At 41.4% G+C, this 23419-nt stretch overlaps 1 protein-coding gene across 2 annotated transcripts in view; it reads right to left on the bottom strand.

The window, feature by feature from the left end:
- SEL1L3 (SEL1L family member 3) overlaps positions 1 to 23419 on the bottom strand; it is a 112297-nt gene that overhangs the window by 2051 nt on the left and 86827 nt on the right. For both annotated transcript variants that reach the window (XM_055434425.2, XM_055434426.2), the window contains exons 17-23: positions 22894 to 22977; positions 14795 to 14885; positions 14578 to 14662; positions 13359 to 13468; positions 9034 to 9161; positions 8101 to 8203; positions 7945 to 8017 (exon numbers count right to left, since the gene is read on the bottom strand). In XM_055434425.2, the coding sequence (XP_055290400.2) occupies positions 7945 to 8017; positions 8101 to 8203; positions 9034 to 9161; positions 13359 to 13468; positions 14578 to 14662; positions 14795 to 14885; positions 22894 to 22977 (674 nt within the window). The remainder of the gene's footprint in view (positions 1 to 7944; positions 8018 to 8100; positions 8204 to 9033; positions 9162 to 13358; positions 13469 to 14577; positions 14663 to 14794; positions 14886 to 22893; positions 22978 to 23419) is intronic.

Raw genomic sequence — 23419 nt, forward strand, 5'->3', positions numbered from 1 at the left:
CTCTAAAGAAAATGGGCAAAATAAGAATATCTATACCTTATTCTCATAAGGATTAAATGAATTAATGTATATTCCGTTCTTAGAACAGTGTTTGGTTTGTCTACATACTCAATCAGTTCAGTTCAGTTCAGTCGCTCAGTCGTGTCCGACTCTTTGCAACCCCATGAATCACAGCACATGTTAGCTATTATACTAGTGACTTGGCTTACCAAGGTAATGTGTTGATTTATCAATTTCTGGGGCCTGGCTGGCAGGACTGATGAAAGCATTTGTTTCTGGGATGCCTATGGCTCACTTTTAGACCCCAGGAGCTTATGAAAATAGCTAAAACTTTGAAGCCAGAAAACCTAGAAGTCACACAGTCCTGCCAGTTCCCAGTTGCTGAGGGATCTTGGGCAAGTTACTTAACCTCTCTGAGTCGCAGTTTCCCTGTCAAATGGGAGTAGCATGACATATGGCTAGTACGGTGGCCATGCTTTGTGGGAACAATTGCTAGTTTGCCTTTAAGCAGTGCTCTGAAGTTCTGCAGTCCTTGAGTCAGTAGGTGGGATCATTTTTAAAGGTTCCCAAATGTCCATCCTGAAATGTACCAACTTGCAGAAGATGCCACCAGATGTTGATCATCTGACTTCTGGATAAACTCTTCAAGATTTCCACCTCTGAGAGGCTATTCTAGACAAATCAGGAATGGGCTTCAAAGTCTCTGACCTTTTTGAATATGTAAAGGAATTCTTCAAGGAACCCCCTCCAATATCTACAGAAGACCTTGTGAATCCAGAGACTGTTCTGAAAGAACAAAAACAGTGGTGGTGGTGGTGCAGGGTGAGGGGTGGTGCCCAGGTGTTACGTAATGATGTGACACTTCTAGGTCAGAGTCATCACTATGGCAGGTGACTTAACCGTGGCAGGGACTGTGAGACCCGGTGATTCGGTAGAAAGACCATTTGTTGGAGTCAGGAGACCTGTTCTAGGCAAATGGCATTTATCAATCACTAGTAGGCAACTTTGGGGTAGATACTGAATGGCAGACATTTCAGTCCTAAGATGATGCTTGAATCTCATAGGCCTCGGTTTCCTCATCAGTAAATTGAAGGGCTTGGATCACATGGTGTCCAAGACCTTCTCAGGCCCAAAGATTTATCCTTCTGATGATTCTCTGAGGAAGTTAATGAAGTACTAAGTCACCTATTTTTCCATTTCAAGCTCAGGGAAATGTTTAAATCACCATGGTAACAAGATAAATCAGCAATCAGTTTTCTGATTAAAACAAAAAGTGCCAATGTGTAAATGTAGAAAGAATGCATAATTAGCATTGCCACTACTGAAGTCTTATTAGAACATAATAAAAATGCTCAATGTTTCAGCAGTAAATTTGCTATTATCCATGTGAGAACGCTTCCATTTTCATCAGGAGTTTGCAGTCATTGGGCAAGCCCCGCCCCCCATAGTGGGTCATAATTTTAGAATGGCCTCTTTGTCTCCACTCACCTGGAATCCATTCTAATTTGATTACCGGACTAGAATCAAGGTAACTAGGAAAATCAGCATGCTGCTTAAAAAATTGCAGAGTGCATTCCAGAGCCAAATAGAAGTGATTTTTGGATTATTTGCTGCTTGGGGGACCATTTCCTGTTCATTAGTGAGAAAAATCCAAAAGTTGGCCCTGGGTTGGCAGACTGCAATCCATGGACCTAATGTGACTTGCTGCCTGTTTTTGTATAGTTTGCAATCCAAGAATGGTTTTTGCATTTTGAAATGGTTGAATAAAAATCAAAAGAGTACTATTTTGTGATATGTGAGAAGTATATGAGATTTAAATCGTCACATCCACAGTAGCATTTTATTGAAGACCAGCCACATCATTTGTTTTCCAGTATCGTCAATGGATGCTTTCGAACTATAATGAAAGTTGAATAGTTGTGACAGAGATGGCCCTCAAAGACCCAAATGTGTATTATCTGGCCCTTTTCAGAAAAAGTTCGCCAACCTCTGTCGTGGACCATTGTAGGAAAAATATCTGCTTGCCAGCTCACCAGATGTGAGCACAAAGAAAAGAAGAATAGTACAGAATATATTGGATGAATTGGGAGATAATTGAATATTTACAAAGACAGGGGAGGTAGGTGGGGGTAAGGAGGTGAGGGAGGGAAACTCTGAAAATCTGAAGATCAAATCGACTTCAGTTGAGCCTCTGGCTCCAGCAGGGCCCAGCCCATGTAGAAGATCCATGTCATTTAAACACTTCTCATGAGTAAAGATACCAGTAGGGCACCAAGGGTAATGAGATAGGAGAAAAGTAAAATCTCGCCATTAAATCACTCTGACTTTAAAGCTACTGCTTTTTTCATGAGCACCACTTTGTGACATTTTACTGTAATTTTAGAAGAAACCTCATTAACTGGAAATGTAGAAGGCAGGGAAAGAGTAGGAAAAGGTTTAATTAATCTTGTTCGTATCATCTTATTCTTTTTAAAAGACCACTAAGTTAACGACTTAGGGGGAAAGGATGAGCTGGCTTAAATTATGAATGTTTTGAATTGGCTGACATTGGTTCCAGAGGTGACCCTGTGTCATGCCCGGAGCTGGCAGTCCTACGGCTCTTGCTCTCTCCTGTGTATTATGTTCAGACATAAAGTTTACACTAAGCTGAAGCTCCAACACTTTGGCCACCTCATGCGACGAGCTGACTCACTGGAAAAGACTCTGATGCTGGGAGGGATTGGGGGCAGGAGGAGACGGGGACGACAGAGAATGAGATGGCTGGATGGCATCACCGACTCGACGGACATGAGTTTGAGTGAACTCTGGGAGTTGGTGATGGACAGGGAGGCCTGGCGTGCTGCGATTCATGGGGTCGCAGAGAGTCAGACATGACTGAGCGACTGAACTGCACTGAACTGAATTGAATCTGAGGAAGGTAGGACTTTCTCTGAACTGGTCATTGCATTGTCTCCCTCTATTCTCCCTTTCACTTTCTGCTAGGCAGCCAGGCTCCATACTTTTTTTGGTCTCAGGAGATTTGTGACAAGAGAAATGGAGATGCTTCTAGACACACTTTGAGATTTTTTCCCCCAAAATCCTGAGTCTATTAAGGCAATTATGCTTGGCATCTTTGACAGGGAGGGAAGAGGAAAAGTGCTTTAGAGATGCAATGAGGTGGGGAAAGGAGGTTTTTGGAGTGTGAGAAAGAGGCTAAGCCTGGCTGGGGGTGTAGCTCAGTGGAGTTCTCATCTTGCCCTGCAGCAATCTGAGAAAAAGATGAGTTGGGGGAAGAAAGGCTAATGGTAATCAGCTTTGGGACTCATTGATGACTCAGAAGTTGCAAAGGACCCGGAAGGACGCTGTAGGCCCGGGTCAGTGTGTATTCTGCTATCAGACTGGAGATCATCTGAGTGGTTAGTGCCACCCAAGACCCATGGACCTTAGCACGTCCCTGGGAGGCATCAGCTTCCAGAAAGATTGAGCCAACTGGGGGAATGCAAGCTAGGAATCAAAAACAATTTCCCTCAAAGGAAAGAAAAGATCTTTTGTGTGTACAGAATATTTTTTGTGGACTTATGCTGGTATGCTTGCTAGACTAATCGGTATCTTTGTTCAGCTGGTTTTTGAAAAAGAGTTTTACGTCTTAGAAAGAGTCTCACAGCAAAGAAAAGCATGCTAGACTCTGGTAGTGCTGTGATACTGACTGAGGTAAACAAGCTCTTTAAGTGTAGGCGTTATCTGGTGTCAGCATGCTTTAATTGAAAGGAAAATGCCCCAGAGACCATTACTCCTTAGGAAGCTACCAGCTAACATTTCTTGAGTCCTAAAGAACCCTATGTTCTTTCATTTGGCTTTCTAAACTACAATACAAGGTAGGTGTAGTACTATTTTTGCTGTTTTTTTTTTTCTTTTCTTTTTAAAAAATATTTTCGGAGTATAGTTGCGTTACAATGTTGTGTTAGTTTCTATAGCTGATATAGTGAATCAGCTATATAAATATATATATCCCCTCTTTTTTGGATTTTCTTCTCATTTAGGTCCCTCCAGAGCACTGAGCTCCCTGAGCTATACAGTAGGTTCCCATTAGTTATCTTTTTTATCCATAGCACCAATAGTGTATAAGTCAATCCCAATCTCCCAGTTCATCCCATTCCCCCCAACCCCGCACCCCCAGGTATCAGTCTGTTGGTTCTCGATGTCTGTGTCTCTGTTTCTGCTTTGTAAATAAGATGGTTTTCTGCTGTTGTAGAGAATGGGAAACCGAGGAACAGAGAGGGTCCCTCCCTTGCCAAAGGTCACACAACTAGCGACAGGCCGGAATCTCAGCAGCCTGTGCTGTCAGCTACTGGCCCGCACTGCTAGCCTTCTGAATGCAGGACAATTTAATGTGGCAAACACAGTGAAATGTTGACTATATATCACAAAGCGAATAAACTCAGGAGGAAAATGAAGGTAGCTGGAGCTGAACGCAAAATGGATGGACAGTTCAATTTAAAGGTCTGGCCATAAATCATTAGTTTTTAAAAACAACTGACAGTAAAAAATGCAAATCACAAAATGACAAAGATCCCTAACTTATGGCACAATCCTCCCACCCAGAGCCTTAAGGGAGGCTCTGAGCCCACAAATCCTGTCCCTCTGTACTCTGGCAGTCAGCATCCAGGCTGCATTCCTGCACCAGCTACACCATAGTCAGGGTACCACCTGCATCTACTACATCCATCCCAATAGGTGGGGTGGCTCACGGACCTTAGCTCATCCAGGAGATGCCTGGGGCAGAAACTTTGCCCTCTCAGGACCCCTCTGCAGTGCTTCTCTTCTACTCTGTGCTCCAATCCCCCCCTGCCCCATTGCCCAATCACTGATGGAGTACCCTCTTATTTCAAAACTAGGGACAAATCTGCACTTATGTTGAAGACTTAAAAAATACAGAAATAATTTACTACATATTTTAATTCAATGCTAGTCCTAACAGGGCTGGTAGGTACATGGTGGCATGTTTTGGAAATACCTAGTTTTTTTGTTTTTTTTTTTTTAACTTCTAGGCCTTTGTGACTCCAAGTATGATCCATAGAATAGTTCTGTGGATGCAACCGGAAACCCTATGTGAAATGTAGGATCTCAGAGGCCACCTCCAGACTGACTGATCTAGAATCTACATTTAACCAGATACCTGCCTGATTTCTGTGCACACTGAAATTAAGAAGCACAGGGCTTACATATACACAATGGAGTATTTTTCAGCCATTAAAAAGAATGCATTTGAATCAGTTCTAATGAGGTGGATGAAATTGGAGCCTATTATACAGAGTGAAGTAAGCCAGAAAGAAAAACATCAATACAGTATACTAACGCATATATATGGAATTTAGAAAGATGGTAACCTTAACCCTATATACGAGACTGCAAAAGAGACATAGGTATATAGAACAGTCTTTGGGACTCTGTGGGAGAGGGTGAAGGTGGGATGATTGGGGAGAACGGCATTGTAGCATGTATATTATCATATGTGAAATGAATCACCAGTCCAGGTTCGACACATGATACAGGATGCTTGGGGCTCGTGCACGGGGATGACCTGGAGGGAGGATATGGGGAAGAGGGAGGTGGGAGGGGGGTTAAAGAAAGGGAACACATGTACATCCGGGGCGGATTCGTGTCAATGTATGGAAAACCAACCAATATATTAATGTAAGGTAATTTGCCTCCAATAAAATAAATTAAAAAAAAAAAAGAAGCACAGGGCTAGGATATACATATTGAAAAATGTGTTATTTTCTTATAATTGCTTTATTTTTTATTTCTTCTTTATATCGCTGTTTAGAGTATTTTTTAAAAAATAAGTTTATAGGCAGGTTACTTGTCCTTCGTTTCAGGGTACCAGAAAATGTGTTAAAAAATACGTCTTATGTAAAATGACGATGGGTCAGAGGCAGATGGTAGCCCCTGCTGTAAAGTATCGTGAATGTGAAAAAGCTCAGACGGCGGCTGCCCTACATCCTTTCTTGGGTTTTATTTTGTGATTTTGGGCAAACCACGTCATTCCTGTAGCCCCCATTTTACCATCTGTAAAATGAAGGGCATAGAATTAAATGATTTTATATATACATATTCAGACTTCTCCAGTGCTCACCAAAGGGAAGAGGTATGTATACAAAGAAGCAAGTGAAAGAGCTTGGAAAAAGTGAAGGAAACAAGAGAATGAAAGAGCAAAGGATACACAGGAAGGGGAAAACATATCAAAGGCAGGAGGGACAGGGAGATGGAAATGTGGAGGGACTGATAATGAAGCTATGGAGAAAGGGAAAAAAGACGACTTCTGATAAAAGCCATTCTACCAGCCCATGAATTTTCATGGCTACCAGCTGGCATAAAATCATAAAGACAATTTTCAGCTCCTCTAACGGAATTGCATTTGTAATAATCATAACAATATTTCTACAGAGTAAAAATGACAAAGATAATTTGAAATGGAAAACACTGACAAGATGCAAAATAAATGTGCTCTACCTGGCAACAAATTTAGGGAAGGGACAGAATTTGCATGAGGAAAATTTATCAGCCGGCATGCTATGGGGCATCAAACCTGGAAGGGTTTTTGATGGTTCCTTATTAACCTCCTCAGGTAAATCAGGGGAAAATGACTCCGTATTAGCCTCTCGGAACAGTGACTTCCATCTCACCATCGAATATGTGCTGAAATGCTCTCCTTTTGCTTTTCATTATCTGCTACACAAACAATGGCTATGCCGATGCTCAAACGCCACGTCCAGTCCTAATGGATCCATCTGTAAATGTCCCTGTTGGACTTCGTGCATAATTCGCTCCTGGTGTAGCTTCCCAGGTGGTGGGGAATTGGAATTCTCCACTGAGAGGCGTTTGCAAATTTGAGCACCTACTAAGTGTGAGGTCATAAATGATGAGACCACGGCCTTCCTCTGACTCAGCTTATGGCCTCATGGGAAAGACAGGCGCAACAGCTCACTTTATCGAGAGGGTTTTATATAGCAAATAAACATAACATCTAACACTGAACTACAGTGGTCATTTTAGTACCATGAGTAGTCTTTTTTCACTGAGCCCTCCTAACAGCCCTGGGAAGTAGCTACTGTTATAACTTTGTTTTATTGATGAGAATTAGAGGATCAGGAAGGTGAAATAACTGTCCATAAGTCACACAGCTAATGAGGCGATAAGCCTGGACTCTAAACCCAGCTAGAAGGACGGCCCCACCCTAGTTCAGAAAAGAACTACTGACTAGTGGAAACCACACTAGACAAAATGCTGGCTTCATTATCCCTCTTGGCCCCTCCCTCTGAATCTAAGTGACTGGGCATTTTATTCATCACAAGAGCTTCTTTATCATCCCACATGCTTGACTGGGAGAGATAGGAAGACTTTGTGCCAGACGGAGCCTTGGAACTGAGCTTTAAGACACACAAAGTATAGTTTTGATGTGTGTGCTTGTGTGCTCAGTCACGTCTGACTCTTTGTGACCCCAGGGACTATAGCCCACCAGGCTCCTCTGTCCCTGGAATTCTCCAAGCAAGAATACTAGAGTGGGGTGCCATTTCCTCCTCCAGGAGATCTTCCTGACCCAGGGACTGAACCCACATCTCCTGCATTGGTGGGTGGATTCTTTACCACTGTGCCACCTGGGAAATCCATAGTTTTTTTGCTAGCAGGTATATTTTCAATGGGAGTAGACATTTTTGTTCAATTTCTTAAGCACCTTATTTTTTTGTTTTTTAAATCCTTGCTTATTTTGAAAAATATAACAATACTTGGAGCCTTCCATCAGCCAGAGATTACCATATAGCCCTAGGGGTAACCATCACTCCGTGAATGACCCTTCTAACAAAAGGCAACAGCATGGCCAAGGCGGGGAAGTGTCATTTTTCTAGTAGGGAAAAAGAATCACTACTTTTTTATATATGGGCCCAGCTTTTTGTAAATCTTTACCTGAGACAGACTGGAAATATTGCACAGTCCAGGCGATCAATACGGACAGCAGGAAGGTTCCCAGGAAGTAGATCTGCAAACATCCGAAGCAGATGTCAGATGATTGATAGAAGGCAGGGACCACGAGGGCAGGGCTGGGGGGAGACGGTTCCTTACCAGCGCTGAGTGCAGGACAGCACCCCAGATCAGCCGGAGGTTAAGGTAAAGCCAGGCCAGGGAGCAGGGGCTGAAGGACTCCTCATTGCTATGGCTCCAGCACCTGCAAACAAACAGCACAGGGCATCCTGACAGTGTTGGAAGACGTTGGTAGCATTGCCAATATTTGCAGATCCTCAAACCCACTTCCTTCTGTTTTGGGTCAAATGAGCACATGTAAGATAAGAAGAAAAGGAAAGAAAGCAGTTCTGAGGAGTCTGAGCCTACGTGGAAATACTAGACACCCGGGCAACAATCTCAGAAAAGGTCAGTCTTATCATTTATAAAAAGACATTTCAAGGAAGACCTTGCAGCATGGAGACTGACAAGCAACACTTTTGTCTGAGTGTCTGTCCAAAGTCCAGACACAGGGATACCTCTCTATCTGCAGAAGAGCATCATCTAATTGGACTCTATTTTTTCCACTCTCATGGAAATACCTAGGTCAGCATTTTAACTTCAGATCAAGCACATTCTGTATCTCAGTCCTCAGATACTAGAAAGGGGAATTAAGTTTGGGTCCAGCTGTGTGTTCTCTAAGCAAATCCTGGGCCCTCTATAACCACTGACATTAGAAAATAAGGGGCGCTTCCCTTGTGGCTCAGGCAATAAAGAATCTGCCTGCAATGCAGGAGACTAGGGTTCGATCCCTGGGTCAGGAAGATCCTCTGGAGAAGGGAATGGTTACCCACTCCAGCATTCTTGCCTGGAGAATTCCATGGACAGGGGAGCCTGGTGGGCTACAATCCATAGGGTCGCAAAGAGTTGGACACAATTGAGCAACTAACACTAATACTTTAGAAAATAAGAATAAGGATAACTTTAACCAAAAAGCAAACACTACCCACTTGGGTTCCTCCAGCGGTCACAGTACTGAAGAGGTTCTGAACTCACCTTTCATACAGTTCCCGGAGGATGGAGATGTTATTAGAATGCATTGTTGGGTCAATTTCCAAGAAATCCAGAATATGATGTGGGATTATAGCACCTTCCTCTATTAGCAGTGCCAGGTTAAAAAATCCCTGAAAACAAGCCACAAACCAAACTCATTCTTTCCTTATAGTAAAACTTAGATGTACACTCATCAGAATATAAACCTTTACAACCTCTGGATTTTTCCTCAGTCTTTAGAGCCAGATGGCTTTGTCATCTTCATTGATGAATTGTTTCCCTAAATATATGCATCTGAGAAACTTATTTGCAGGAAAACCAGGAGGCTTTCAGAGGCTACAGTGTCCCATCTGCTCAGAAGCCAGTCAACCGGAGGAATCTGTCCTCCTGCTCACTCTCTCAAGACAGAACTTTCTGAAAAACATGCCCTTGAGTTATCAACAAAACCAGAACACCGAGTCAAAGGCAATGTGCGTCATTACATTACTACCCTGGGTCACCATCGGCGTGTCAGAAGTTGAACAAACTGTGGCTGTGGGCACTGCTCGTGGCTGACGTTCTCAGTGGAGAGGGTCTCTGATGCACATAGTCATGCATGAGTGTTTGACTCATCTTTCCTAGGCTCGTGAGGAAAATCTCCTCTTCTGATTCCTCTTGGCACAAACCCTCTACTCTGGCATGCCTCCCTACCTCTCCCTTATTAAACATCTTCTTCTTGACCCACAGAGGTAGGAACTACCATATTATGCTGTGCAGGTGCAATAAAATCACACAGTTAAGAGCCTGATGGTTGAGATGCTTCATAAATAATGATAACTATTATAGTACCTGGAGGAGATGCACCAACCACCATGAGCTGAGCACGTGGCCAGACCAAGAAATAAACAATGATGCATTACTTATCATTAGGGCTTTACAGATTCCAATGAGTTGTTGCCCTTCAAAGAATTAAGTCATACTTCAATGACTTATATCCTCCATTTTCTTTCATTTAGTTGATTCTAAATAAAAATCACCAACCTTTGGTTTGTAAACAGCAGGAGTCTCACAAGCATGCTATGTGATGATCATGATAAAAATAACAGAGCCAGCATTTTCTGAGTGCTATTGTATATGAGGCTTTGTTCTGTTTTATATATATTAACTCAATCCTCATAACAACAAATCAAGATGGGCTCTATTACCTGGTATACTACTATTACTAGGAAGCTGAGACACAGGTTAACGAATTTGCCCTATGTCATACAGCTGGAAAGGGGATTCAAATGCAAGCAGAGAGGATTCAGAGTCCCAAATCTTAAGCTCCACTATCCTGACAAATAATTTCTTAATAGCTATAGGTATTTGGTATCTTTAAATTTTACATACACACACAAGCAGAAAACAGACTATTTCTTCACTTTTTGAAAGAAAGTTCCTCTTAAAATGAGGTATTAGAAGAAAAGAATAAAATGACTTTATAAAATTTTAAAGTCTCTGAACAATGGAAAAATAACATGGTTAAAATAAATGAGAAAACAGACTAGGGAAATATTTATATGCAATGTAATAGCTTAAAATTCATTATCTATTGGCCAAATGTATAAAGAACTAATTATAATTTAAATTGAAAAATACCACAACTCCAGTAGATAAGCAAAGAGTAAGAACAGAGAATTCACATAAGAAAATATGAAGAGTAAATAAATTATCATAGATAAGTATATGTAAAAGTGTCCATCCTCAGCAGTGGTTAAATACAGACAATTTAAAACAATAAGGAAGGATCAACTTGTATTATTCAATTAGCAAAATTAAGCCATGAAAGTATCCAGTGCTGATGTGATTTCCGTTATCCTCTTAAGTACTGCTTGGTGATATATTAATTGGGAAACAACTTCAGAAAGCAAATCGGCAATATACTATTATTATGAGCCATAAAACAATTTAGACTGTTTGACTTAGCAATACCATTTCTCAGATTATAAAGAAATTAATCAAATGGAGGTAAAAGGTAGAAATACGAACATGTTCATTGTAGTACTTACTATAATTGCAACGCAATAGGAAATGACCTTCACATCTTCCTTAATAGACTTCCTTAGTAGACAAAAATATTGTCTATTTTTTAATGTTCTGCCCCCACCACTGAGCAGTGTCTAAGACACGGCAGGACTACATAAACATGTGTTAAATCAATCAATATATTAGTGAACAAGATATAATCAATGTCCATGAAAAGATAAAACTTAATAAATTACATTCTATCAGCTTAACAGAATATGGGGCAGTAGTTCAGAGTAATAATTAGAGAGATTAGCAATAGGATGCACATATTCCCACCATGTGTGAGAAGGAGCAGATTTTCCAAGTGGCCCATGGACTCTAGTTACCATTACAAAGACCCACTGGCCTGCAGCCAGGACTCAGAAAACTGAAGGAACTGAAAAAAAAAAAAAAAGACCAAAGGAATAAAGCCCCATGACATGGAATTGTGGATGCATTCTTCAATATTTTTCTCTTTAAAAATTATTCTTTAATGTTTTTATAACATTATCTTTTGAAAAATAAAAACTCAGAGTTGAAAAAAAAATTAGGTCCAGGCCTGATTTTGAGTAACAACAGACGTCATTTAGGGGAGTTTGGCTCTCCAGCAAATCCTTTTAGCACCAAAATCTATTTTATTCCAGAAGAAATAATAATAATATAGGCTAGATCATGTCCACTGAGCATACTCAGAGATGGGCTCGGCACTTTACATCTAGCATCTCATTTAATCTTTGCAACCTATGATTTGGAAGCTATTATTATCCTCAGTTCACAAATGAGAAAATCAAGACTCAGTACTTGAGTGACTTTCTATGTCCAAATAACTGTGAAGTGACAGAGATATGGGTAAAAGGAACATAGTACCTCCTTTTTTTAAAAAAAAAAAAGGACTGAGATGAGAATTCTCTGGCAGTCCAGTAGCTGGGGCTCTGTGTCGTCACGGCCAAGGGCCCAGATTCAATCCTTGGTCAGGGAACTTAGAAACTAAGATCTCAAAAGCTGAGTGGCAAGGCCCAGCAAAAGAGGCTGAGACAGAAATGTTTCCAACTTTTGCTCTGTGAACAGATTACAAATCACAGCACCGGAAATCTGTGGCAAAAGACAGTATCAGCTACTCTAACTTCCATCATGAAATGGCCCCACGGTCCTTACAAGAGCATTTTGATTAGCAAATATAGAAGGAATGAGAGAAACAGAAAATTATCATTAGCACACCACAGGTGGTTGTTGCAGGCAAGATTTACTGAAGGATACTAAAATCAGTGGGCAGAAGTTTGAGGAGAAACAGAATATTTGCACAGTCACAAATTACCTTCCCCAAATATCTATAAATTAGAAAGAGAAAAACATATTAACATTACAGGGAAGAAACCCAGCAGAAACCGCCTTCACTGAGTGAATGAAATCAACCTCTCCAGTAATAAGACATCATGCATGCCTCATGATACACTGAGAAGGACACATCACACCTGGGCTATCCTTGTCCCAGTGCAAAAACTCTATATATTCATAAGACAACAGGAAACTTTATATATTCATAAGACAACAAGGGACATTCTACAAAATATCTGACCAGCAACCTTCAAATGTACCAAGGTGATGAAAGACAAAGATAGGAATGGTCCCAGATGGAAGAACTCTAAAGAAATATGACAACTAAATGCAGTGTGGGATCCTGGAACACAAAAGTAACATTAGTGGAAAAAGCAGTGAGATCCAAATAACTTCTGCCATGTACTGAGTCAACACTAATTTCTTAGTTTGATAATGGTATTATGGTTATGTGACCTTTCTATAACTCTACAAATATTCCAAAATAAGAAGTCCCCCCTCTCCCGGACAAAAAAAAAAAAAGGTCGCTGAGAATAAAGTCCTATTACTAAAGCACTGACTCAGCTATACAAGTAAACTCCTTCCCATTTTGACCACTTGCAGTTGCTTGAGTTTCTACCTGGTGAGTTAGTTTGATGGAATCTGATAGAAAGACTCCTGGGTTTGGAGTCAGGAGACCTGGGTTTAGGCTCTGACCGCCTCATCTATTACCCGGTTGTTTAGCCTTGAGCATCATATCACCTTGCCACAGTCTTGGCATTCTTTACTATAAAATAGGCCCACTGACCCCCATTCCCACAAGGTTGCGATGAGAATGGCATGCAAAACATAGTAAGTGCTCAATAAAGGTTCGCCATGCTGGTTAGTGGCCTCAGAGAGGTTGTGAGGGACTCATGAAAATGAATGAGAAGTGAATTTGCAACCTCAGGAACGAGCACCGCCAGGAGCTCATTTCTGTTGCCATTTACCTGTGAGTCTCCATCCAGAGCTGCTTGGGCGTACATCTGCACAGACAACTCAAGGTCTTGTGACTGGTTTTGGTGACCATAGTAGTAAAGATCTCCCATTTTCAAATATGCTGCAGGACAAGAATTTCAGGTCCATTTGTCAAGTGGTTTGATTTCAGATCGATACTTAGAAGAATGGCTCATTTGCATTATTTCAAATTTTTTCCACCAGAATCTGAATACAGATACATCTTTAGGTTTCCTTGCTGCTAGGAGAGGGAACATGGTTTTTGTACTGAGCAACTCCATTTCTGGGCACATTGTCTTGCTTGGCTGGGTAGCTCTCCTACATGGAGACTACCCAGTGAAAATCAGTCTGCAACCTCACAGTCCAATCAGCCAAGGATGTTTGGGGTATCAAGGTTTTGCTGCCTGGGTTTGATGATTGATGAGCATGTCTTTACTCTGTTTAAGCCATATGTTTTATGTTTTCTCTAAGGAAAAATTTTAAGAGTGTACGTATCTCTCAATGTCCAATCAGAAAAAGAATCCACGTTGGACCATTCAAAACTGGGATTTTGCAACTGGCTACGAGTGTTGGAAGAGCTGAAAGGGCAAATGGGAAAGAGTAGGCAACCTAGAGATTAGCAATGCAGGAAGCTACAACCTTCCCAGAACTCGGGGCCAGCTGAGACCACAGAGGATGGACTGCCAGGCAGGAGCTGGGACCATGGAAATGCAGCCATTGACAGAGATACAGCCCAAAGCAGATAGAGTAGTGGAGAAATATTTGGGCTTCTCATCTCCTCCCACCCTGAAATTTCCTGCCTGCACCTCCCATTGGCTGAAACTAATCAGATCCAAAGGGGTCTGGAAACTGTAGTTCCTGAGGGTCAGCCCCTACCACACAGAGCAGAACCAGGTAGACAGAGAATCCATCCGAGGGCAAAAAGGTAAATGACTGGCCCAGGGACTCTTCAGAATAGCTTTCTCTTATGAATTCTCGCTGATTCCTTAGAAAACGGTGGACCTAAGCATTCAGTAGACGACGGATGAAGAGAAATGCGCTGCTTGAGATTGAGAGCAGAGTTTAGGCAAGATCTTAATAGCTGAGATTTTTCACTCTCTCTCTTAATTGTTTAGAAATATCACACTTCACACAAAGCTGTTAGATGTTCCCTGTTACTAAAGATTAAAAGCCTCCAAAGCTTCAATTTAACACCCGTTTCTCTATACATACCAAATGAAGGAGCATCGATTTGAAAAACAGAGAAATTATAGTATCTCCAAACACAATTAACACCCAAGTATCTCTTGGCCAGGTCCTAAGGGAATGAAGTGGGAGAAAAAGTTAACTCATTAATATTTTGGCCAAGTGACTGATTTTGCCTCCATAAAACCCAATTCATTATCCTTAACCTTAGAGCTTCTAGTCTGAGGAGAATACATTTACTTACTGGCCTCTCCTCACAGATGTGTGCTAAATTTGTCTGTGACACTTCAATTCCAGTTTCTGCTGCTAAAACATAATACAGCAAAGCTTCGTGCCTAAAAATAGATGATTAATAATAAATTTCATATAGTGGCTCTTACTAATATTCACAGAGCTTTATATTCACACATAAGAGGGCACAAAATAAGCAGTTTTTTTAAAAGCACAAAATCATGAGTTTTTTTTTTTTTTAATAAATACTGTTGTTAAAAATACTGCACGCACTGATTTATTTTCTATCTTAAAAGGCTGAACTCACAGATAAGGTTGGGGAGCTGGTTGATACAACAGCGACCTCTACTGGCCGAATGGCACGTTGAGTGCTGCCTGGGGAGCTGTCTATCAGCTTTGGGTCCTTGAAATCCTTCCATCCTCCATTCTCCATCCTCGCTTAGAGGAGATAAGTGGTATTAAGAAAAAGCTCTGTGCTTTTGAGTCCTGTTTTGTGAAGAGCTTTATGAGGCTTAGGACTCTGAACAAGCTTAATTAAAGCTGAGCTTTTGTGGTACATTAGAAGTTTGGCAAAAGAGAGGTAGTTTACAAGGGGTTTGATACCAATGGTCAAAAACACATTAAAAAAAAAAAAGTATTCAAGACCACTGTTAATTGAATAATTGCAAAACAATAAGACCACCTGTCATCTGTTGAAAGATTGGCACACGATTCATAATCTGGATAACAGCAAGGGCTTGGGGAAAATGGACATATTTCTGTAACTACTGCTAGTGGGAAGCCAATTAATGCAATTGTTAAATGTGAGAGCCTTACAAATGTACATACCACCTGGCCCAACAGTTCTGCCTCATGAAGGCTTATTCCAAGAACCATATGTAAAATAGACAGCCAACGGGAATTTGCTGTATGGTTCAGGAAACTCAAACAGGGGCTCTGTATCAACCTAAAGGGGTGGGATGGGGAGGGAGGTGGGAAGGAGGTTCAAACAGGAGGGGATATATATATATATATATATATATATATATATACCTATGGCTGATCCATGTTGAGGTTTGACAGAAAACAACAAAATTCCGTAAAGCAATTGTGCTTCAATAAAAATTAAATTAATTGTAAAAAAATAAAAAAAATAATAAATTAAAAAAAAAAATCAGAAACATATGCAAAGACTCTGTGACAACAGAGCTCATGTCAAATCTGTGTATATGAGCGATGACAACATCAAAAACCCCACAAATATCTGAAAACCAGTGACTACTTCAATTAACCCATGGTGCAGCCACTTTCAGAGGAGGCCATTAAAGTGATGTTCAAAATCGTAGAAAGGTGTCTATGCCAAATTTTCCATTGGCTGAGAAAAGCAGGATAAAAAACAGTGCAATCTCATTTTTGCAAAACAAATATAAAACTGAATACACACATGGACATACATATGCAGATGCATATATGCAGAGAAAAAACTACTTAAAATGATCTACTGAAACACTAACAGTGCTTATCTCAAGGTGCTGAGAGTGGAAGTGATTTTTTTTTTTTTTTTACTTATCTGATTTCCTCCATTTTCTTTCATGTTACCCGTTTCATAAGTTAAAAATTCAACTATAAATGGTTGTTTCTGAAGCTTATTTTTCATTTTCAGTGGCTGACATTAAGAACTCTTCGTTAATTTTAGCTCCATCTAAGAACTGTTAAGAAAGGGCGGGGCGGGGGCCTGGAGGCAGAGTCATCTTTTCTTGTGTTGGTCACACCTCATGGCATGCAGGATCTTAGTTCCCCAACCTGGGATCCAACCTGTGCCTCCTGCAGAGGCAGTGCAAAGTGTTAATCACTGGACCCCCAAGAAAGTCCCAGGAGGTCATCTTTTCTACATGTCTAAAGCAGCTCCTGGCAGGCCTTCCCATGGGGACAGAGAGAGATGACTGGGGATCAAATTAGGACAGGCAGACCTTCAATCAAACATCCCAGGTCATGGCTGCTGAGTGTGCTGATTTCTGGCCTCTGAGATACCAAGGCAGCTGACCAATTAGGCATGACTCATGCTCAAGAGATAAGGCTGGCTAAGCAACCATGTAAAGAGTGTAGACAAGCCATGTAACAAGCCCACAACTGTGACTGCAACAACACAAAAGGCCCCAGGCATTTTCTTACATAGCCTGCAAGAATCACGTTTGGTGACAAGAATCCTCAGAGTGGACCCTAGATGGAGGACCCTCGAGGAAGGTTCAGCAGCAAGTCCCATCCAACAATAACGTCCCATCCCAAAGGTCTTATAATCTCAAACACTCAGGTTTGCATCAGTGTGTCAGTTTCCCCCAGGAATGGATGAGGGAAGGAGATGGTATAGAGTTGCCAGCCCAGGAGCTGATGTCAGGTGGGCTCCCTCTGCTGCCATCATGGAACAGGGCTCATATTACTGCAATGTAAGAAAATGAGCTTTTCTTAGACAGTGGTTGGGCAGACTGTTAGAATTTGGGAGCAAGGGACACAGGCTGACATTTCCTGTAAAAACAAAGTCACTATGACAAATTTTATAAAGAAAATACCTTGTCTCTAAAGTTACTTGGGTGGTGGGACAGGGAAGAGAGGAACACATTTTATAGGAAGACTTCCACTGACTGGGTCTTTCCAGGTGGCTCAGTGGTAAAGAATCCGCCTGCCAATGCAGGGGATGCAGGTTTGATCTCTGGGTCTGGAAGATCCCCTGGGGAAGGAAATGGCAGCCCACTCCAGTATTCTTGCCCGAGATATCCCATGAACAGAGGAGCTTGGTGGGCTACAATCTATGGGGTTGCAAAGAGTCATACATGACTTTATCAACTAAATGACAACAACAACCTTCTATTGGCCAATTATTGTGTCAGTAGAAGCCAAGAGGAAATTTCACAGAATTCTCAAGTGTTTCCTTTGAGGAAGCACTCAAATCATCAAAAAGAAGTCTAAAAACTTTGACTTCTTGGAGATCCAGAGGTTAAGACTCTGCGTTTCCACTGTAGGGGGCGCAGGTTCAGTCTCTGGTCAGGGAACTAAGATCCCACATGCCCAGTGGCAGAAAAAAAAAAAAGAAAGAAAAAGCACTGAACAGAAATACACCTCTGTCTTCCATTTTACAGAGCCATGGAATCGAAAATCACCACCATCCATTTTCATATATTGAAGAGTGAACTCTAGGCAAGTGTCAGAACAATGAAGACCAGATTTTCTCAACTGATGAAGACTTCAGAGACAGGACACCTCTGCAGAAACCCTATCCACATTCAGCCTCCCAGCACTTTGCGTGCTCTTGTGTCTCAACTGAGATTGCCTGAAAGTATTAATTACAGATATTTCTATCCTTCTATTCACAGGATAAACATTTACTCAGTATTTTCTCTGTGTAGGCGGCCCAGAGACAAGCCGGAAATCTGTACGTACTATCCTTCCGTGAACTTCCTCAAGGTTTAGGAAGCTGACCAGGGTGTCCAGCTTTATTTCCAATGTGCTAAAGTGAACTAGTTGCCCAGGCAGTCATTCTGATGGGGATTGGGGTGGGGGTGCAGAGAGAAGCGGATTAAAGAGCGAGTGTAGGGGCACATTTGTTACCCTCCCACTTCAGACTCTGCACATCCATTTATAGAACTTTTATAATGATACATCTTAATAATCAATCCTTTGGCTGCTTGTTGTGAACTGTGAATTTGAGTTTCTCTGAGCAGTTTCTCAAACAAGCCAATTATTTTCTCTGGATTCTTTTCTGTCAATGCCTGAAGCAGTCCAAACTGGAAGTGTATATATATATATATGGAAAAAAAAAATCCTGGGGTCTCAGTGGAATTTAGGACCCTGCTCCAAGGCAAAAAGACGCCATCTCTTTCAACAGGAATCTTGCATGCCTGCTTGTCTTGCCTCAAGCTTACTAGAATCTGGATAACCTCCTGGGTTAAGTGTTTGGGGGGTATAGTTAAGACAAAGGACAATAAAACACACAGCTCACAGATAAAACACACAGCTCACAGATAAAACACACAGCAGGGTGTACGGGAAAGAAATGAAACACGACAGGTGACCTCTCCTTAGCTGATGTCTCCTGGTGTCCAAGGATAGCCTCAGGCATGACAGCATTATCTTCCATATTTTGCCTAAGCAGCAAAATGCCCTTTTCTCAATCATGCTCCTCTTTTAAACTATCCCATATAAATCTCAGAACAACACAGAAAAGCACAAGCTCATCAAACTGACACATGTGATTTGAAAATAATGCCCAGAATAAATGCACTCACAAAAAATGGAAAAAGAGGTGAACTTGGGACATTGGCGGATGATTTAGTTCTATCACAGCAAAATAGATGAGACCCCCAAAAATGCCACGTTGTGGTGTGAGGAGGCCAACGGTCATACATTTTCTATTTAACCCCTGAGGCATTTGGAAGCTCAGAGAGAAGGAAAAGAGAAAAGCTCTTTGTCTCAAATATACTTTGACAAAGATCCTCCCACTGTAGTGGGTACTAGGAGTTTCTTCTTGTTAGTAGGAAAAGGTCTCAGGTCCACATGAAGACATATCTTTAATAATACTTAGCATCAGCATCAGAATTGGCAAGGATATGAAGAAACAGAAATTTATATGGGGTTGACAGGAGTGGGTAAAATATTTTGGAAAACAGTTGACGTTGTCTTATACAGTTGAACACATGGCTAGCCTGTGACCCTATTCCAAAGCATGTATTTTTAAAGAAATTCTTCCTACATGTACTACGATATACATAAAATATGTGCATAGCTACATTGTTCTTAAGGGAAAGAACCCAAATATGTGTTAATATGAGAACTGGTAAGTAAATTGCAGTATATGACAGCAGTGAAAATGAATGACCTACATGTGTCCAAAGAAATGCATCCCAGAAACATCAGGTTAAATAAGCATGATGTTTATTTATGAGGAATTACATATGATATGACTCTAATGATATGAAGCTCAGAAACAAGTCAAATCTATTGCTCAGATTTATATCCATATATAGCAAAGCTATAAAGCAAGCAACGGGCCGAGGGACAAAAGACTCACGAAATAGTTCTGGATCCTGGGGGCTGGGGTGGGTTTCATCTGGGAAGAACATGCAGGGGGTCTCAATGGTCTATTTTCTTAAACAGGATGGTAGGGTTACAGGTGTTCATTTTACTGTTATGCTTTGGAACTTGGGCTTCCCTTGTGGCTCAGCTGGTAAAGAATCTGCCTGCAATGTGGGAGACCTGGGTTCGATCCCTGGGTTGGGAAGATCCCCTGGAGAAAGAAAAGGCTACCGGCCCTAGTATTCTGGCCTGGAGAATTCCGTGGACCATATAGACCATGGGGTAGCAAAGAGTCAGACACGACTGATTGACTTTCACTTTGGAATTTACATACATATTACATATTATTGGTATGCAACAATTATCGAGTGATAAAAGAAGTGGAAACAACTTACCTAGCTCAGGCTGCAGCTCCAGCTCAAAAGCTCAGCTCCTTTAACCTGGATTCTGAACTAACTCCCCTATTCAGGTTCTCCCTTCTCTTCCCCATAATTTGCAGCTGTTTGGTTAAGCATCTCAGAACCCACCTCTGTCATGTCAGTACCCTCTCCTCAAACCATTATTGGCTCCCCACTACTTGGCAAACTAAATGAAAACTATATAACTGCTATTCAAAATCCCATAACACAGCACCTCTTTAGTCTTGTCATATACCACTTCCTTTTACAAATTTTACCCTCAAGGCAAACTGGGTGGCTTAAAATTTTCTAGACACACCCAGAATTTTCCTGTTTCTTTGCTTTTTGTGATCCTGTTCATTACTGTGAAAGTGTTAGTCACTCAGTCATGTCCAACTCTTTGTGACCCCAAGGACTGTAATCCACCAGGCTCCCCTGTCCACAGAAATCTCCAGGCAAGGATACTGGAGTGGGTTGCCATTCCCTTCTCCCGGGGATCTTCCCGACCCAGGAATCGAATCCAGGTCTCTTGCTTTGCAGGCAGATTCTTTACCATCTGAGACATCAGGGAAGCCCATAGAAGTACTATGACTTGGTGGAAATTCCACCCATGCCTCGAGGCCATATCGTGTTACCTCCTTTGTAAAGGCTGAACTAAGTGCCCTGACCAGGCTGCATTTTTTCTTCCTCCAAATCCCCGACCACTCATGGCGCTTCAGTGATGGTTGTTCTGTCTATTTGCTTTAAATCATCCTCTCAGTAGTTTGTGAGTACTTCCTAGAAGCCATTAGGTGCTGGGTGCTGGGATACACATCACAGGGCAATCAACAAGTAAAGAGCCATCATGACCCATGCAAGGACAAAGGGACTAAGGGGTTAGGGAGGACTTCTGGGCAGAGGGAACAGCAAGTGCAAAGGCCCAGAAGTCAGAGAGAATATGGGCCACCTGAGAAACTGCAGGCCGTTTACCACCAGGAAGAGATGAGGCAGTGGACTGCCCCCAGTCTTACCTGTGACATGCCCTGCAGCTACAGCACCCTGAATTTAAGTGTACTCAGGAAAATCTGCTGAACCAAACCCCAACTTGCCAACCATGGAGAGCACACTTAACCCACTGCCCCCCACCGCCCCCAAATCAATCATGTAATGCGGCTGAATATTCTAAGAAGGAAAGCAGGCCACTGCAGCTTAATCCCTCTTGACCTTCACAGAAAAATTTTAAATGTGCTCCCTGAAGTGCTTTGTGATGTTAAATTCAAAGGTCGGCAAGAAAGCTAAGCTATTAGCAGATACCCTCTTTATGGGAAAAACTGTGAGACATCTTGGGGGGTGTGTGTGTGTGTTTGTGTGTGTGTATGTGCACTGGGGGTGTTTACATATGTGCTCTTCCTTTGGAAAAACCCCACATAGAAACATTCTGATGTTTGAATACTTAGTTTCCCCTAAGAAGTTGTCAGGAGCAAAGGATGGGAAATGTGGAGGGTGAGAAGCAGAAATGAGCTAAGGTCAAACTGGGAAGTTTTATAAATTGAAGTTTACTTGGGAAACAAAATAAACAGCACACAAATAGTAAGGTGTATCAATTGGGAAAAGATCATTTCATTAAAAAAAATTCTTTCTCATTATGCAAAGTGAGGCCAAAGATGATAAACTTTTATAAGATGATACTAATACACAGTTTTATTCAGTGCTTTTTTTCACGTGGCCCATTTCCCCTGCATTTTCTAATTTGAGATTCTCATTCACTGAAATGCTATCTGTGGATTACCTGGGCATCCATGAACCAAAGAAGGAAATGGCCTTTTTTGGGACTTATATTTTAATTTTTAATTAAAGTTCAGATCAGAGCACAATCAATGATAGGGCTGTTCTAATGTATTTGAGATGGTGGACCAATGGGATGTGTGCTGATTTGCATTTCCCTTTTAGTTATTACGGAAATATCCAGGTCATTTAGACAATAAACAAGCACACAAAATGTAGCCCAAAGAAAAGTAAGATGGACCGCGAGGCCTGAAAACTGAGAACAGGGAGACGGACTCAGGTAGATCTTAGAGAGGAGTGCCCTTATATTTGTAAAATCAAGTAACTGGAAATGGGGCATTTACTGGTCCTCATGTGTGGGGTTTCACCCCATTTCATACATGGTGAGATTTGTTAACTCCATCAGAAGATACTTAGAGAGGGGGAGTCTATTTGGCTGTGATACTTGAGGTCTGCTGAGTGACATCCAACAATCCTAGGAAAGATGTAGCCTAAGCCCTAAACACACTGCTTTCACTCCTTCCCACGAACAAGATAGAAATCCTGGACTTTCTGTGACGTGCCAGTGAGAGGCAGAGGGTCAGCAGGGATCCCCTACACTGTCTCCAGACTCTGAAACCAAGTAGAACAAGTCGAAGGGAAGAAAAGTCAATGCATTCATGTGTCTTTCAACTTGATGAATGTGGACGCTTCCCCTAGAGAACTAATTTTTGCGTATAATTAAACATGGAAATGCTATGTTTTCTAATCAACAGCCAATCAGTCGGTGATACTCTGAATATCATTACCAGGAGGCTGTGATTTCCCTGCAAATTGCTTTCTCAGTTGCATCTTAAGATTCCATCTCCTAAGAATACACTGACGGATTGAAAGGTAAGAACTGAGACAGTTTAATTGAACTTACCATGAGCCCTCCAGGTAGGCATTGAGGCCTTTGCGAATGACATGGCCCAAATAGCCATTTTTCTCAGCTATGTGCTTTGCCCATCTATAAAGGAAACAGAGGAGAAAATATCCAAACTGTGGCAAATTAGATAATTTCTTTTTACTTCAGGTAATTTCAATAAATCTCACTTGGGGAATATTTTGCTTGTTAGAATTTTTATGGAGCCACAAGTTGGAACTGAATGTTAAGAAGGCAAAGAGAGATATACTTTGGGAGCACTTGAGTTCAGTGCCCTTTATAATGAATGTTTAAGAGTTGTCATTTTTTGAAACAAAGATGTGAAAACCTTAATGAAAAGAGTCTACCAATATGGAAAAAGATAACATTAATCTAGAATTCTAACAAGTCAATAGCAGGAAGACAGCTCTCCCTGAACAAAGAGAAGAGATGTTGCCAAGAAGATTAAATGAACAGAGTACTTGATAGGTGTAGACATACTGAGAGGAGATTTAGACAACACGAGGAGAATGTGAATATCAAGTAC

This window comes from Moschus berezovskii, chromosome 5 (genome assembly GCF_049115385.1).
Source record: "Moschus berezovskii isolate FMDL1 chromosome 5, NW_MosBer_1.0, whole genome shotgun sequence".
Classification (NCBI taxonomy): domain Eukaryota; kingdom Metazoa; phylum Chordata; class Mammalia; order Artiodactyla; family Moschidae; genus Moschus; species Moschus berezovskii.